Genomic DNA, 17,548 nt, shown 5'->3' with positions numbered 1-17,548 from the left:
TTTTTCTGCATCTATTGAGATGATAATGTGGTTTTTATCTTGTCTATTAGTGTCGTATCATTTATTGATTCGCATATGTTAAACCATCCTTGAATCCCAGTACATATCCACCAAAATAATGACTCTTTAAAAAAGCTAGTCCCAATACCACTATTACACTTAAAATAATTTCTTAATATCTCCAAATACCCCATGTTCAAATTTCTCCATCAGAAACGACAATCTATTTTAAAAGTACTACTTTAAATCTATTTTTTAAATTACTCATATAAAATGAGTATAAACTTGTGATCTTGTTGAATGCAGTTTTTTTGTTTTTTGCTTTTCATTGGATGCACATAGCTCTTGGCTGCACAAGGCTGCCGAGGGGTGCTGGAAGTTTTGAGGCAGGGTCTCCAGGGACCTCTATGCTATTTAATACTTTGCCTCCTGGTAAGGGGATGAGGTGCAGAGCGTGAAGCCCCCCTGCCCCCCATGCTCCCTCCATCTGCAGGAACCCAGGGCTGGGATGAAAGGAGTGAGGCATACCACCTCTTGCTCCCACCTCCGCCACTCTGGCGTCCCTGGACCGCCCCCTTCGGTCTCGGGACTACATTTCCCAGAGGTCCTCGAGCGCCACCCAGGCTCGAGCTCCTTAGCAGACACGGAGCGGCTAGCGCGGCGAGGCGCGGTGCCTTCTGGGACAGGTAGTTCGGTGGGCGGCTCTCAGAGCGTTTTGGTCCAGGTTTGAATTCCGCCCACCCGCATTCGGCTCGGAGGGAAGGCAGAGAGTGCGCCGAGCGGTGAGTTTTCGGCAGGAGAGGATGGGAGGTGGCTTGGGAGAGGGACAGTGTGTGTGTGTGTGTGTGTGTGTGTGTGTGTGTGTGTGTGTGTGTGTGTGTTGAGGGGAGGGCTCTGTATCTGCCAGTGGAGGAAGCGGGGGTGGCTCGGCTGCGCGCTAATGGGGGTGACAGCGGGAGGGTCCTCGGCCGCCCCTTCCTGACCTGTTGTGTCTCCGAGGGTGAAGGGTCTGGGCGTGGGTGTGAGTGAGTGACTGGCTCGCCAGCAGGTGACTGTGTCAGGGTGGGAGTGTGGCTCTGCTGGGGTCCGGGGAGTGTGTGGCCTTGTCTGTCCGTCCCAGGGCGGGAGATTTTAATGGGATTCCACACAGCACGAATTCTGACTTTGTGAGGCGTCTGTGTGAGTCTGCGTCTGACTCTGCGGAGTTGTGCCCAAGGGTGTGCATTTTTGTCTGACAGGTGGAGTCGATGGGTACTTAGGTGTGTGTGTGTCTCTGTGCGGGTGTGTGATTGCAGCAGAGTCTGATTGTGTGTCTGAATTTGGGGAGCTCATGTCTTCACTATGTGAGGGGCATGCTAATCTGATGGCGGTGGCAGGCGGTTATTCAGGGGCCTCCAGGACCCTGGAGGGGTCAGTTGGGAGTTAAGGGAGCCAGTTACGAACTTGGCCGGCTGGGGGCATGGATGAATGATTTGGAGGGAATACCTGAAGCAGTTTGGGGGGCGTTGGAGCTGCGGAAAGAGGGTTCTCGGAGGACGCGTATGAAGTTTTGGGAATGAGAAGGGCTTTTGGAAAACGGCTTTTGAGCCAACAGTGGTTATGTGCATAAGTGCCCGGCTGTCGGGGGGCGCTGGGAGCATGACTGGCCCGCACGTGTGAAAGGGGGCAGCTTCTGGGCAGCGGGACCTGGGTCTGTCCTGGGGGTCAGCCAGAGGGAATCATGTGTCTGGAGGGTGATTTTGAGTTTTGAGATGTGGCCGCAGGTGTGTTTGTGTCTTTATGCCCCAGTGTCCAACGTGTTTATCTGAAAACTGTGAGTGTGTCTGTGTGGGTGTGTCTGCGTGGGTTACCTGTGGTTTGAAGTTGTGTGGATCTGAATCTGCACATTTGTAAGTGGGGAGCAAGTGGGTTTTATTGTTTTTAAAAGGCTTGCAAGGCTGAGGGGGTGACTCCGATTTTCCAGGTGTGTGTGTGTCTGTGTCTGTGTGTCTGCATGCCTGTATTTCTGTGGATGGATTTCTGCATATTTGTCTGTCTGATCTGCTAGGAGGTCTCAATGTTTTCAAGCTTACAAGGCTGAAGGAGTGATTCTGAGATTTAATGTGAGCCATTGTGAGTAGGAGCTGGGGGGCGTCCAAAGCGGAGTGATAGGCGGCATCTGAGAGGGGGAGGCCTCTGGGGGGATGGGTCCCCAGGTGAGACTGAGGGTGGACCCTGGGGTGTCAGGCAGAGGTGGTCTGAGTATCCCATAGGGTGCCCTTTGAGTTTTAAGTGTGCAGATGTGTGTGTCCTGCCGTGTGTGTGTGCCTGGTGTGCCCAGTATTTGAAGCTGTGTGTATCTGCACATTTGTGTGTGTGTGTGTGTGCGTGCACATGCCTGAGTGTTACTGAAACTCAGGATGTGTTACTGCCCATTTGTGTGTATTTGAGAATCTACACGTGGGTCTTAGATTGTACAAGCAGGACACTGAGGCCAAAGTGGTGTCTCTGAGATTCTGAAAGTATCCCACTGTGAGCAGGAGTGTGAGTCCTGGGCAGGAGGTCACCTCGTGGGAGGGATTCATTGTGTACCTGATGATCCTGCAGGACCCACCGTGTCCCCCAAACACCCCCAAGGGGTCCCCAGGCCCCAGTGCCTCTGAAGCATGAGCCTCTGTGCCTTTCCTAGGAAGGCCTGGGCTGGGCAGTGGGGGAGGAGCGCTGGGGGAGGGGACGGATTCTGAGGCCCAGTAGGAACCCCTCAGTAACAAGGATAGTGATGCTGGCAGGCTGGGGGGCCTTCGTGGAGGAAGAGGCCCCCTGACCCTCCCCCGTAAAAATACAATTGCAGCCAACACTCTGACGCCTGTGCTGGTGTCGGAGACTGTTTTAACCACCTGACTTGTGTTCGGGGGCGGGGGTGGGGGGTTTGTGCGTGTCGCCGAGCAGCTCAGCCCTGTTCATTCGCACAAGTTTGTCCACCGCCTCCTCGGGCATCTCTGGAGCCAGCGCTGCGCGGGCGCCAAGGACAAGCACTGAGCAAGCCCGCCCGCTCCTGCCCAGCGGCCCAGCCGGAACCGAGGTCGGGAGGTCAGTCCCAAGGCCACAGCTCTGAAGGGTCCCTGTCATCAGGGCGGGGACAGTTTGGGGCCAAGGCGGCGCGGGATCGCGCTGCAGAGTCTCCTCGGGGATGTGCGGGTGCGTTCGCGGCAATGGGGCACAGGAGCTGCTGTCTAGGAGCCCCTGAGACCCGATGGTGCGCGCGGTGGGGCCCCTTGAGGAACCCGCGTCTCCCCTGAGGGCGGTCGGGACGCTCAGGTCCTCGTGAGCCGCGGGGCGACTCCAGGTCCGAGGATTTCTCTGGCCACTGGGAGGAGGGAAGAGTGGAGGGGACAGAGGAGGCTGGGGTGTCAGTAGTAGGGGTGGCGGGGACTCCGTCCAGGACAGGTGGGGGAGGCGCCCGGGTCCTGGTCCTGAGGTTTAGGGGGCAGGAGGGGCCGATGGGGGACTTTGTAGTTGGATGGAGGAGGCCGGGGTATGGGGGGAGGGGATACTTTAGGAGAGGTGTTTTCGGGATCAAGGGGCCAGGTACGGAATTGGCCTAAAAGAACATCCAGAGGGCCATTCGGGGGGCGTGGAGCCCCTCCTGGAGGCTTTGGGGGGGCGCCTGAGGAAGCTTATGAAGATTTACTTAAGAGACGGACACTTGGCAAAGGGCTGTGCAGGCTCCAGTGATTCTGCGCCTGCACTTGCTTGGCTGCGGGTGGGGGCTGGGAGCTTGCCAGGGGCGTGCATCGTAGAGGGGCAGCCTCTGGGGGATGGGCCATGGGTGAGACTGGGGGTCGGCCCTTGGTGCCCGCCAGAGGGGAATTGTGTTGGAGAGGGTGACTTGTATTTTCAGGTTGTGCATCTGCCTTTGTGTGTATCCCAAGCGTGTGTGTGTGTGTGTGTGTGTGTGTGTGTGTGTGTATCTACTGGTGGGTCTCAATTTTTACAAATAGGTCTGTGGACTCAAAGGGTGTCTCAGAGGTATTCAAAGAACATCATGGGGTGCTGGAGTGTGCTTGTGAGTCCCTGATGGGGGATCACCAAGTTCCTGGGGGGTCATCGTGTGTCTGATGGTCCTGCCGGGCCAGCCCTAACTCCCCAGCCACACTTGAACGGGCAGCCAGGCCCTTGTGCCTCAGCTGCTCTGAAGCATGAAGCTCTGTGACCTGCGGATCTTCTTCCATGAGGTTCTGTCTTCCCTGGAAGACCTGGCCCAGAACCAGGGCCTGCACGGATGGGGGAGGGGTGCTGCGGGAGATCAGAGGTCAGAGGCCAGGTTGGAAGGTCCTGGCAGCAGAGACAGTGAGGCAGGGAAGGTGGGGGCGGCAGAGGAGGCGGAGGAAGAGGCCTCCTAACCGCCCTCCCCCCCACCAATAACAAGAGAGTTGGATCCAACACATAAACTGCCTGACTCTGTGTCAGGCTGTGTTCTCAATACCTGACATGTGTTTAACCATATTCAACCCTCATGTTTAATCATTCATTGTCCTTGTTTTTATGGAGGGGAAACCTGACAGCACAAGAGGTTAAATACCCGCTGAATCGGGGCTTGTTAGGTAAAATACAGGATGCATACTTAAATTTGAATTTCAGACAAAGAATTACCTTTCAGTGTAACTATGTCCCAGATATTTCTTGCCTATACTTAAACATAACTTGGTAAAATAAATAAAGGGTGATTTTTTATGTAGACACGTCCCATGCAGTGTTTGGGAGCTACTTATACTAAAAAACGATTTGTGTATCTGAAATTCAAATCTCAGTTTGCTGTGTATTTCTTGTAATCTTGTTGTTGTTAAATCTGGCGAGCTTGATCCTTGAGATCTCTCGGCTAGTGACCGGCAGGCTGGAACCGCTCAGTGCACCCTCCAGACACACTGGCCCAAGTCCCGCCCAGGGTAAAGCTGGGGTGCAGGCGGGGCCCCAGGACCCCACAGCTGAGCCTGCTGCTAGGCACCGTTGCAGCAGTGCTGGCCGCTCCCCGGGGGCTGTGGTGAGGGGTCTGTGGACCGGCCCCCTCGTCTTCACAGCAGTCCTGAGGGGCAGTCACTTGAGCATCCTGTACCAGAAGAGGCCCCCGAGGACAGGGAAGAGAGGTCCTGGTCTGAACCATTTGGTCAAGCTGCAATGTAGCCTTAGGACCGGGCTGAAATACAGCACTGGGAATGCTGGCCATGAGCGCACTTATTTAGTGCCTACTGTATGCCAGACACCACAGGCCCTTTTGATATAAAGTTAACTGAGCTGCACCTTCAGGCCCCAGCACTTTGTGCCATAATATTTCTATTCTTTTCTTAAAGGGACATGAGACCCAGGCATCATTAGCCGTGGTCTTGTCCTTGGCAGGTGCTGTGCCAAATGCTCTCCCCACATCACACACTGGGCCTTGGAAGCCACTCTAGGAGGGAGGCATTGCCAACACTCCCCTTGGATGTTGGGGACCTGGAGACTTGGGGAGGGGATGGAGCTGTCTGAGTCCACCTGACATCTGAGAGCGGTGCTGGGGTTCACACCCGGGCCATCTGGGTCCCCAGGCCAGGCACTGACTGCTCTGGTCTGCTGTCCATAGGGAGCAGCTGTGGTGTCACGATGCTACCTCTCAGCACCATCGAGGGCCAGGAAACGGAGGAGGTGCAGACCAAGCCGCCCGAGAAAGGAGGTGAGACACACATGGGGTGGAAAACTGTGTGCAGGTGGCGGTGGGGAGGGCCTCCAGGGCACGGCTGATGGGGAAGTATTGACGCTGAAGACTGATCCCAACCCCAAATATCTCCCACTGGCTCTTCCTGGGGAGGGAGGGCCCTGAGGGGCACCCAGGATGGAACCTCCCTGACATCCCCTCATGTCAGTGCGTCCTGTCTCTCCCCTGCTCAGAGCCTACAGCGGTGTCTCCTGGGAGCTGAATGAATTGGAGCTTCTTTTTGTGGCCTGGACACCCCTGTTGTCTTACCCCAGCCCCTTCACCCACTGACATTCCCAGTCTGTTCCCTGTGAGGCTTCAGGATGCAATTTAATGCATGTCTGCAGGGACTGCTGTTCAACCTCCCTAACCTTTCTGTGCCTCAGTTTCCTCATCTGTAAAATGAGATGATAATAGTAGTTTTTTCAGGGAGTTATAATGAACAACCAAACAAGCTAATACTTGTAAAATGCTTAAAATCGTGCCTGGCACATAGCAAGTACTCCGCACATATTAGCTCTTGTCAAGGGTTCATGATGAAGATTTTATTGTTAATTGTTTCTCAAGCCTCAGAGGGCAAGATGGCCTCATGCCTCTTTCCTCCTCCCTCAGCCCTGCCTTCTGAGAACCCTGATGATCTGCTGAACAATCCCTCCAAAAAGGAGGGAAGGATGTCAGCCAAACTCCTGCCGATCTGTCCCTTGGTAAGTCTGCTTGTTTCCTCGCTTGACCAGAGTCCCCTGGGTTCTGAGAGGAAAGGCACATCCACCACCCCCTCTGCCCAGCAGAGACCCTTGTACCCTTGAGGATGTAGCCCCAGCTCTGGGGGATGGTTTTCTTGGAGATGCTGCCCTCTTTCCTGCCTTCTTTTCTTTCCTAATTCCTGCCTCTGCTCCAATGTCACCTCCTCCATGAAGCCTCCCTTGCTCACTTTTGCCTCATTTCTCCCTAACCCCTTGCTTTGCTCAATTTCTTCAGCGTTATTATTGCTACCTGAGAGCATACCTGTATCTGTGTGTTCATCATCTGTGTTCCCTACTAGAGCGGTTCTTGGGGAGCAGCAACCTCCTCTGTTGTGCAATGGCATATCCCCCTGCCTAGAACAGATGTAACCAGCGTTAGGCACTGTATACACATGGGCTGATTAAGTGAGGGAATGAATTACGTAAGGGTCTCTCCTGCGTAGGCAGCTGTGGCTTTGTCCACCTGGATACCATTCCTCCTTCTCCTACTAACACCCTTGGTTTTTCTTGGGGGACCACCTGTCTCCATGCCCTTCGGATGGATCTAATCCCATCCTCAGACCAGCTCCAGGTATGCCCCTGACCAATCAGAGCCAGCAATGCCAAGGTTCCTTATGATTGGTTCCAGGCTGGGCAGGTGACTCAACCTTAGCCAATGAGGCGTCTGCTCTATCTCTGGGATTCTTAACAGGCAGGAGCGGCGCTTGGGGCGGCCCTGATGGGGAGCCAGGGGTGCCGCGGGGAGAGGTCAGGGGAGGCACAGGGTCAGGATGCTCTCAGGAACACCCTTCCTATTAGTGCCTGCAGCAGTCCCAGGGAGGACTCTCTAGAAATGTTATTAGAAAAGAATGTAAGAGTCACAGATTTTGCAAAGCAGTACAAAGATCATCCAAATTCACCAATTGTTAATATTTTTTATTTTCATGTTCTCTCTAATATATATATTTATATATACGTTCCGCAGTCTATCACCTTAGATATAGAATATACTCTTACATAAGTGTGGGACTGTTGTAACATTCAGGCTTTTACCCTTATGCACACTTTCATCGAATCTATGTCCATATTCCTGTTTTGTGAGTTAGCTACATACTACCTTTTTTTTTTTCGTTCTTTTCCCCACAGCACAAGGTCCATTCTGGTCCAGGTATTGTGCTTAGTAATGTATCTTTAGTCCTCTTTAATCTGGAAAATCTCCTCAGCTTTTCTTTGCCTATGACAACTTTGAAGACCAGAGTCACTACACCCCATATTGTTTTATTTATTTGTTTGTTTGTTTATTTATTTATTTTTTAACCATTTCCCCGTGAATGAGATTCAGGGTAGCTATGATCTCTGGAATACCACCTAAGTGATGCCCTGTCCTTTTCTAGACATCACATCTAGATGCACACGAGGTCTGTCTGCCATCATTGCTGATGTACTCGGAAGAAATGCTTGTCCGATTTCTCTACTGAATACTTTCTGATTTTGTTTTCTCCATGCAGCTAGCTAATAAGAGATCAGTTGGGACACATTTTTCATGAAGCAAAAATCTTAGAAGTGGAGAGCATTCTGTTTGGCCCATTTTGGGTACTTTGCCCACCACTGAACCAATCATCCGCTGAGGGGATGCAGGACCCTAATTGCCCCAGCCTGGGTCACATGACCATGGGAGCGTATGGGGTAGAAGGTCCTTACCTTTCCCCAAACTCAGAGAACAGAAGTATGGATGAGGAAGTGATTCTCAACCAGAGGCGATTTGTCCCCCTGCAGACACCTTCAATGTCTGGAAACATCTTTAGTTGTCACAGCTGAAGGGGCGATGCTGCTGGTGTACAGCAGGTAGAGGCCAGAGATGCCGCTCGACATCCTGCAATGCACAGCACACGCTGCAAAGGAAGATCCTGCCCCGAAATGTCCTCAGCGTGGATGTTGGGAAACCCACACTAAGGACATTCTGGGGAAGAGCTGTTTTGCAAAGATGAGGGCACTGAGTAGAAGAAAAACCCTCTCACGAAGCAGCAAACATTGCTAAAGATCCTTTTCTTGGATTATCCTGTTCAATCCTCACACCCACCCCCTTTGAGAAAGCACTTATTTATACTTCATTATGCAGAAGTGTAAACTGAGGCCAGGGAAGGTCAGGTCGCTTGCCCCAGGATCCCCAGCTGTTTGTAGCCAAGTTGGAATTCAGCCCCAAGTGGGCTGCCCCTGAGTGCACGTGCTCAGCCCTCACACCTGGGAGAGCGGACGCTAGCCAGGGCACTAACGTTCTCCTCTTTCTTCTGTGTTCTCGTTCCTTTAAGCCAACTGTTTGCTTCGCCTATTACTTGGAAACGGATGACTCTGACTCTGATTCCCAATTTCCTCCTGAACCTTCGAAACCTGGCTCGAACTGCACCTCCCCTTCCAAGCCTGGTGCAGAGTACGAGGAGATCCAGGCGTGGGAATGTCCCCTGTGCTGCCTCAGCATCCTCTGCCTTTCCTAATACCCGAGGACCCTCTGCTTCCCGCTCTAGACCCCGCGCTCCCAAAACATGCTGGGCTACTGTGATGTAAAATTCCAAAATACAGCTGCTTAAATATGCCGAAATTGATTTGTCCTCCATGTTGGTGGTCTGTGTGTTAACCTCTCGGGTCGAAGGTGTAGACACTCCTTGGATTTGGGCAGCCAGGGTCCTTTGACCTTGGTGCTCTGTGCCACGTGGCTGGAGAGGGCTCACCCCCCCACATCCCATCCACATTGTGGCTCAGGGGAAGGGGAGGAGGATGAGGGAAGGGGAAGACACACTTTAGTCCTTCAAAGGGCAACTCCTACAAGATGCCCAGATCACTTTTCCTCAAACCTCATTGGCCAGAGCATAGTCACATGACCACATCTAGCTGCGAGAGATGCTGGGAAGTGTAGTCCTTAGCTAGGCAATCCTGTGCTCACCTAATTGCTTCTATTATTATAGCAAAGGGGAATGGCTATTGTGTCCCTACTGACTGGGTCTGTTAAGTTAATTTATCCTCAGCACGAGACTGTAATGAATACATGAGTGAGTAAGTGTATTCTTCAGTTCTGTATCTCTCTCCCATTGACTAGGATCTCCTCCATTTTTACACAAATATTTAGAATAAGGAATGTTTCGGGACTTCCCTGATTAAAACTCCAAGCTCCCAACATAGATGCAATGGGTTTGACCCCTGGTCAGGGAACTAAGATCCCCCATGCCGCATGGCATGGCCAAAAAAAAAAAAAAGGAATGTTTCTTGAGCACTGACCATGTGGTAAGCACTGAGCTAATTTCTTTACACTTTTTGATTCCCTTAATCCTCACAACCACGTGACAGGTTCTGTTATCTCTCTTTCCAAGACAAGAGAACAGAGGCACAGAGAGTTCATGTCACTTGCTTCAGGTCACACAGATCATAAGTAGCCAAGACAAGATTCAAACCCAGGCAGGCTGGCTCCAGAGTCTATGCCCTTAACCATCATGGTAATAACCTCACACATGTGGACACTGGGACTTTCCCAGATGGTCACACAACTGTGAGTGGAAGAGCATCTTCCAACATTCATACCTTCCAAGATTCATAGCATCCATTCACTTACCTCTTCAGATATTGCATAAATACTTGGAATATGCATGTAACACTTATCTTTAGACACAATAATGCCACTTAACTACAACAACAACAAAATCCACAGAAATTGTCGACTGAAGTGAAAATGTACAATGTGAGGGCTGTGAGTTTCCATTTTGTTTGGGGTTTACTGAGGACTATAGCCCAGGAGACAGCCTCTCAGAGAGCTCTGAGGAACTGATCCAAAAGGTAGGTAGGAAGTCAGGTTCTATGTGATTTTGGAGAACGTGTATGTGCAATGAAGCACACAGCTTGGTAGAAGGGTACTGTTAGTCACAAGGAACACATACGTCACTTATGATTTTAGCGCTTGTCTAAGTATGAGAAGATACAAGAATAGTGGTTTTTAAAATTTTCTCCTGAAAATATCTAACTATCTGAAAGCCTTTCTGCCGGTTTTCCCAGAGCATAGAGTACCTCAGCCTGATCTTCACTCTTAATTACTTTCCGGATGTATTGTTGGTGTCAAATGCAGTGGCTAATGACTTCATTTTTGTAGAAGTGGGTGGTGGGGAAACTTCTTTTGTTGGCAGTGCCCTCCTCTTGGCCATAAATTCAACCAAGGTTTGGGAGGCATTTTATAGCCAATTTCTCCCTCGGCGCTAGTAAGGTTTGTTGCTAGCTCAGGCGAGTATTTAACTGATAGGCCATTCAATGTGTTATTGTTGGACTATGCCCTGTTAATGGTAGCCTTACATGTCTCTGGACCACCTATCTTACTAATCCCTCATGGTCCAGGAAATGATTCCCTCTTGTTGCTTCTTCCCATATCTAGAATTACACTATTACGATCATTGATCTCACGTAGAACTATATATTTGATCAGTTGTTTCAAGTCGCCTAGGCATCATTATATTTATTGGAGGCTCAGTCACACAATTCTTTTTTATTTTTTAAAATATTTATTTATTTATTTTGGCTGCGTCAGGTCTTAGCTGTGGCACATGGGATCTTTGTTGCAGCATGCAGGCTTCTTAGTTGTGGCATGCATGCGGGATCTAGTTCCCCGACGAGGGATCAAACCCGGGCCTCCTGCATTGGAAGCGTGGAGCCTTACCCACTGGACCACCAGGGAAGTCCCAGTCACACAATTCTTAATGCAAGAAATAACAATATTGTAAATAGGCAGAATACAAGCAATATAGCTAGTAGCGTCATAAGTAAGTGTTTAAGACAAGAAATTTCATTAGGTGCAGCCCAGTATATCCCAGGTCGTTTGTCCCTGTCTATTACATACCAATCACTAACTTTAAGAGAAATGATATATTAGCATTGTTCATAAAGCACCCAGCCCAATTCCCTGTAGTCATTAGACTGATTATCCTTAGTATGATTTAATTTTCCTCCACATAAGGGAAACCCTTAAATTTCAATGACCATACCCTGATATTTGCAATATAAATTCATCCTGTAACTGAGGGACAGTCCCTCCTAAAAACCAGAAAGTTATATTCCTTGACTGAAATTTCCCTCATTGCTCTGATTGAGCTTGAGTAACTTTTAAAGATGATTCATTTAACAAATTTATTTTATTAAAGTATAGTTGATTTACAATGTGTTAATTTCTGCTGTACAGCAAAGTGATTCAGTTACACGTATACATACATACTTTTTCATATTCTTTTCCATTATGGTTTATCAGAGGATATTTTTATTTATTTATTTATTTTTGGCTGCGTTGGGTCCTCGTTGCTGCACGCGGGCTTTCTTTACTTGTGGCGAGAGGGAGCTACTCTTCACTGCAGTGCGCGACCTTCTCATTGCAGTGGCTTCTCTTGTTGCGGAGCACGGGCTCTAGGCGTGCGGGCTTCAGTAGTTGAGGCATGTGGGCTTAGTTGCTCCGTGGCATGTGGGATCTTCCCCGACCAGGGCTCGAACCCATGTCCCCTGCACTGGCAGGAGGATTCTTAACCACTACGCCACCAGGGAAGCCCTATCAGAGGATATTGAATATAGTTTCCTGTGCTATACAGTAGGACCTTGTTGTTTATTCATCCTATATATAATAACTTGCATCTTCTAATCCAAAACTCCCAATCCATCCCTCCCCCAACCCCCCACCTTTGGCAACCACAAGTCTGTTCTCTATGTCTGTGAGTCTGTTTCATAGATAAGTTCATTTGTGTCATATTTTAGACTCCACATATAGTGATATCATATGGTATTTGTCTTTCTCTTCTGACTTACTTCACTTACTTTGATAATCTCTAGGTCCACCCATGTTGCTGCAAATGGCATTATGTCGTTCGTTTTCATGGCTGAGTAGTACTCCATTGCATACAAGTACCACATCTTCTTTATCCATTCATCTGTCGATGGACATTTAGATTGTTTCCATGTCTTGGCTATTGTGAATAGTGCTGCTATGAACATTGGGGTGCATGTATCTTTTTGAATTATAGTTTTGTCCAGCTATATGCCCAGGAGTGGGATTGCAGGATCATATGGCAACTCTATTTTTAGTTTTTTGAGGAACCTCCATACTATTCTCCATAGTGGCTGCACCCATTTACATTCCCACCAACAGTGTAGGAGGGTTCCCTTTTCTCCACACCCTCTCCAGCATTTGTTATTTGTAGACTTTTTAATGATGGTCATTCTGACCAGTGAGAGGTGGTACCTCATTGTAGTTTTTATTTGCATTTCTTTACTAATTAGCAATGTTTAGCATCTTTTCATGTGCCTGTTGGCCATCTGTATGAAATATGATTCATTTTTATGGCTATGGTCAGAGAAAGTAGTTTGATTGGCTAAGTGAGGGGGTCCCATCTTGTAATATGAGTAGTGGCCCAAATAAAGCAAAGACACTACAAAAAAGAAAATTACAGACCAATGAATAAAGGTGTAAAAATCCTCAACAAAATATTAGCAAATTGAATATGATAATTTATAAAAAGTATCATACACCAGGATCAAGTGGGTTTTATTCCAGGGATTCGAGGATAGTTCAATATCTGCAAATCAATCAATGTGATACACCACATTAAAAAAAGGAAGTCTAAAGGTCACGTGATCATCTAATAGACACCGAAAAAGCGTTTGGCAAAGTTCAACCTCTGTTCATGATGAAAACTCTGATGAAAGTGGGTATAGAGGGAACATACCTCAACTGATAAAAGGACATTTATGACACACCCACAGGGAACATCATACTAGACGGTGAAAGCTGAAAGCGTTTCCTGTAAAATCAAGAAGAAGACAAGAATGCCCACCCTCATGACTGCTATTTTACATAGTATTGGAAGTCCTAACCACAGCAGTCAGACAAGAGAAGGAAATAAAAGGCATCCAAGTTAGAAGTGAAGAAGTAAAGCTGTCACCATTTGCAGATGATGTGATACTATATACAGAAAACACTAAAGTCTCCACCAAAGCTATTAGAATTACAACAAGGTCCTACTCTATAGCACAGGGAACTATATTCAATATCCTGGGGTAAACCATAATGGAAAAGAATTTTAAAAAGAACATATATATATATATATATATATGTGTGTGTGTGTGTGTGTGTGTGTGTGTATATAACTGAGTCACTTTACTGTACAGCAAAAATTAACACAACATTGTAAATCAACTATACTTCAATAAAAAAATAAATTAAAAAAGCTATTAGAACCAATAAATGGATTCAGTGAAGTTGAAGGTTACAAGATTAATATACAAAAATCTGTTGATTTTTATACAATGGTAATGAACTATCACAAAGAGAAACAAGAAAGCAATCCTGTTTAAAATGGCATTAAAAAGAATAAAATACCTTGGAATAAAATTAACCAAAGAGCTTAAAAACCTATACTCTGAAAACTATAAAACATCGATAAAGGAATTGAAGATGATAAAAAGAAATGGAAAGATACCCCACGTTCATCATTGGAAGTATTAATATTGTTAAATGTCCATACTAAACAAAGCAAACTAGAGATTTAATGCAATCCCTATCAAAATACCAAGGATGTTTTTTCACAGAACTAAAACAAATACTAAAATTCATATGGAACCACGAAAGATCTGAATTGCCAAAGCAAGCTTAAGGGAAGAGAATAGAGCTGGAGTAATAATGCTCACTGACATTAGACTATACTACAAAGCTACAGTAATCAAAACAGCATAATACTGGCACAAAAACATACAAATAGATCAATGGGACAGAATAAAGAGCCCACAAATAAACCGACACACGTATGGTCAATTAATCTATGACCATAAAAGGGCAAGAACATGCAATGGGGAACAGAAAGTCTCTTCAATAATTGGTGGTGGGAAATTTGCACACTACATGTGAAAGAGTAAAATTAGAACATTTTCTTACACCATATACAAAAATAAACTCAAAATGGATTAAGGACCCAAGTGTAAGACCCAAAACCATAAACTTCTGCAAGAGGACAAGGCAGAACACTCTTTGACATAAATCAGAGCAACAGTTTTTTTGGATCAGTCTCCCAAAGCAGAAGAAATAAAAGCAAAAATAAACAAATGGGACCATATTAAACTTAAAAGCTTTTGCACAGCAAAGGAAACCATCAGCAAAATAAGGACACAACCTACTGAATGGGAGAAAATATTTGCGAATGATGTGATGGACAAGGGCTTAATTTCTAAAATATACAAGGAGCTCATACAACTCAATATCAAAAACAAACAAACAACCCAATGAAAAAAAGAGCAAAAGACCTAAATAGACATTTCCCCAAAGAAGACATACAGAAGGCCAACAGGCACACGAAAAGATGCTCAGTATCGCTAATTATTAGAGAAATGTAAGTCAAAACTACAATGAGGTATCACCTCACACCAGTCAGAATGACCATCATCAAAAACTCTATAAATAATAAATGCTTATTATTATAAATAATAATAAGTGTGGAGAAAAGGGAACCCTCCTGTGCTCTTAGTGGGAATGTAAACTGGTGCAGCCACTGTGGAAAACAGTATGGAGGTTCCTTAAAAAACTAAGAATAGAGCTACCATATGATCCTGCAATCCCACTCATGGGGATATATATATATATATATATATATATATATATACAAAAAAAGAAAACACTAATTTGAAAAGATACATGTACCCCAGTGTTCATTGCAGCATTATTTACAATTGCCAAGATATGGAAGTGACCTAAGTGTCCAACCCCACATGAATGGATAAAGATATTATACACATATAACATCTTACACACACACACACACACACACACAATGGAATACTACTCAGTCATAAAAAAGAATGAAATTCTGCCATTTGCAACAACGTGGATAGACCTGGAAGATATTAGCCTTAGTGAAATAAGTCAGACAGAGAAAGACAAATACTCCATACTATTACTTATATGTGGCACCTAAACAATAAAACAAACAAATGAACATAACAAAACAGGAACAGACTCACAGATGTAGAAAATAAACTAGTGTTTACCACTGGGGAGGGGAGGAGGGGCAAGATAAGGGTAGGGGGTTAAGAGATACAAATTACCATATATAAAATAAATAAGCAACAAGGATGTATTGTACAGCACAGGGAAATATAGCCATTACTTTGTAATAACTTTAAATGGAGAATAATCTATAAAAATATCAAATCACTATGTTATTCACCCAAAACTAATATATATCAACTATACTTCAATAAGAAAAAAAATAATGGGCTCAACAGAAGTATAACTTCTTTCTTCTAGAATAAATTTCTTAAGGGCTATCCAATTAGAGTCTTGCAGAGGAGAAATCCACCAAGATAACCCAGTAGTACTGGACGTAGGTAACTGACCATAAACCCAACAACTGGAATAATCTTTAAACTCTGCATAGGATTGTGCTAATGATAGCAAAACATTTCATTCACATGCAAAAGTCCTCACAATCAAAAAACAGTATAAATAATCATACGGGTCAGGTCTGGCATCTTGGGTTAACTGTCTACTTCTGATGCCATCTTCTTTTTGTCCTGGTCTGAATATAACTTCTCCTGTGTTTGAGCATCGTTGTGAGATGAGATTGAGGTCAGCAGTCCTCTCCATAGACGAGTCCTATTCCACCTGCGATATCTACAGATTTGGGTGGTTTCCTCTCTTCTCAAGGTCTCCAACGTGTCTTGAGATTCCTCCGCCCACCAGGAGGTATCCTTCCTTATTGACCTGGTAGTGTTGCTGGGAACTCTGAAGCAAGGTGCCAGGTTATTTTTCCAAGGGGCTTTATGGCTCCATGAAGTTCACCTTGGTTCTTTAAAGCTGTCTAGTCATATCTGATTCTGTGTATATTCTTAAATATGACACGCCAGTCAAAGCAATGGTAATAAAACGAGTGTTTCCATTTATGTCCTGTTATAAGGAGAATAGATTCTTATTGAACTTATGCAAATAACTATGTTGTCATAAAAATAAGAACACTAAGAGTTTCCAAATTCTGGAAGGATCAGGTAGAGAGAAAATATAAATGTTTCAATTCTGCTTACAAAGGTGTAATTTACCAAATTGCTGTCATAATTAGTTGAAAGTGAAATGCTTCCTTATGGCTAGAAAACAAAGATGAAAAGCCAGTGATATTTCAGACAAAAAGCCATAAAAATTAAAAACATATTCATCCCGTCACTGAGTCCTGTGGAACTAATCCTTGTTGATCTTAATCTTGTGTTAACAATTGATGAAGTCATCAGGTTTTCCATTTGAATTCTTTAATTTCTTACCCAGTTCAGTGGTATGATTCGAAAGTTATCAGAAATCTGTATCTGTCAAAAAGACATTTCAATGTAAACAAATTAAACATAAAGTTCAAAACAGTTTCTCAGCCCCGCCAGGCACATGTCAGTGGCCAAATGTGGCCAGAGGCTTCTGTACTGGACACTGCAGATACAGAACATTGCCATGGTCACAGAACGGTCTGTCTCAGGACTGCTTTAGATCTCTTACATTATCAGAATTATTACACACCGTAGCCCCCAGAAAGTGAGGATGTGGGCTTGGTGCTGTGAGAGACTGAAGAAGCACAGCCAGAGCATCCTGTCAATGGCTCTTGGAGACCCTTGGCTCCATGCACGTTCCTCTGGGCAGTTTGAGTCTCAGGGTGGCCAGTGCCCTGCCCGCAGGACAACCCCTCTGCCTGGGGCAGATTAACCAGTCGGTTACTGATAATGTTGGATAAATGCTAACATTTCCTGGGCACTTTCCACCTGTCAGGTATGGTGCTGAGCACTTTACATAGATGATCTCATTTACCCTTCACCAAAGTTCTATGAAATAGGAACTAATATGATCCCCAATTTGTAGGAGAGAAGAACAAGGCTCATGAGAGCTTTTTTAAAAAGATTATTATTTCAGTTTTTGAACATAAATCAAGATTCTATGGCTATTTTTTATATTACACTTTTCCAACTTCATGGGATTCAAATTTTCACAAACTATATCTTTAAAAAATAAAGTATAGCTGTTTTCATTTCTGCTCAAACTGCCCCTTTTCCAGGAGCAGCTTGGCTTTATCTACTGCAGGAGCTGGCA

At 46.0% G+C, this 17,548-nt stretch overlaps 1 protein-coding gene across 1 annotated transcript; it reads left to right on the top strand.

Annotated features, from left to right (window-relative positions):
* Nucleotides 1-3,268: 3,268 nt before the first annotated feature.
* Nucleotides 3,269-9,025, top strand: LOC309616944 (uncharacterized protein). Its single transcript, XM_082368358.1, has 4 exons — nt 3,269-3,325; nt 5,597-5,686; nt 6,320-6,411; nt 8,739-9,025. Exons 2-4 carry the CDS (start codon nt 5,617-5,619, stop codon nt 8,919-8,921), a joined length of 345 nt encoding a protein of 114 aa, XP_082224484.1. The 5' UTR covers nt 3,269-3,325; nt 5,597-5,616; the 3' UTR covers nt 8,922-9,025.
* Nucleotides 9,026-17,548: the final 8,523 nt, after the last annotated feature.

This window comes from Balaenoptera borealis (assembly GCF_965194805.1).
Source record: "Balaenoptera borealis genome assembly, chromosome: 19".
In the NCBI taxonomy this organism is placed as follows: Eukaryota; Metazoa; Chordata; class Mammalia; order Artiodactyla; family Balaenopteridae; genus Balaenoptera; species Balaenoptera borealis.
Note: the sequence above shows the minus strand (reverse complement) of the source record. Positions and strands in the feature narration are given on the sequence as shown.

Excerpts from the sequence above, each read along its gene's own strand:
- LOC309616944 (XM_082368358.1), top strand. The coding sequence starts at position 5,617 with ATGCTACCTCTCAGCACCATCGAGGGCCAGGAAACGGAGGAGGTGCAG. Across the intron at positions 5,687-6,319 it reads CAAGCCGCCCGAGAAAGGAG|CCCTGCCTTCTGAGAACCCT; the intron begins GTGAGACACACA and ends CTCCTCCCTCAG. Across the intron at positions 6,412-8,738 it reads TCCTGCCGATCTGTCCCTTG|CCAACTGTTTGCTTCGCCTA; the intron begins GTAAGTCTGCTT and ends CGTTCCTTTAAG.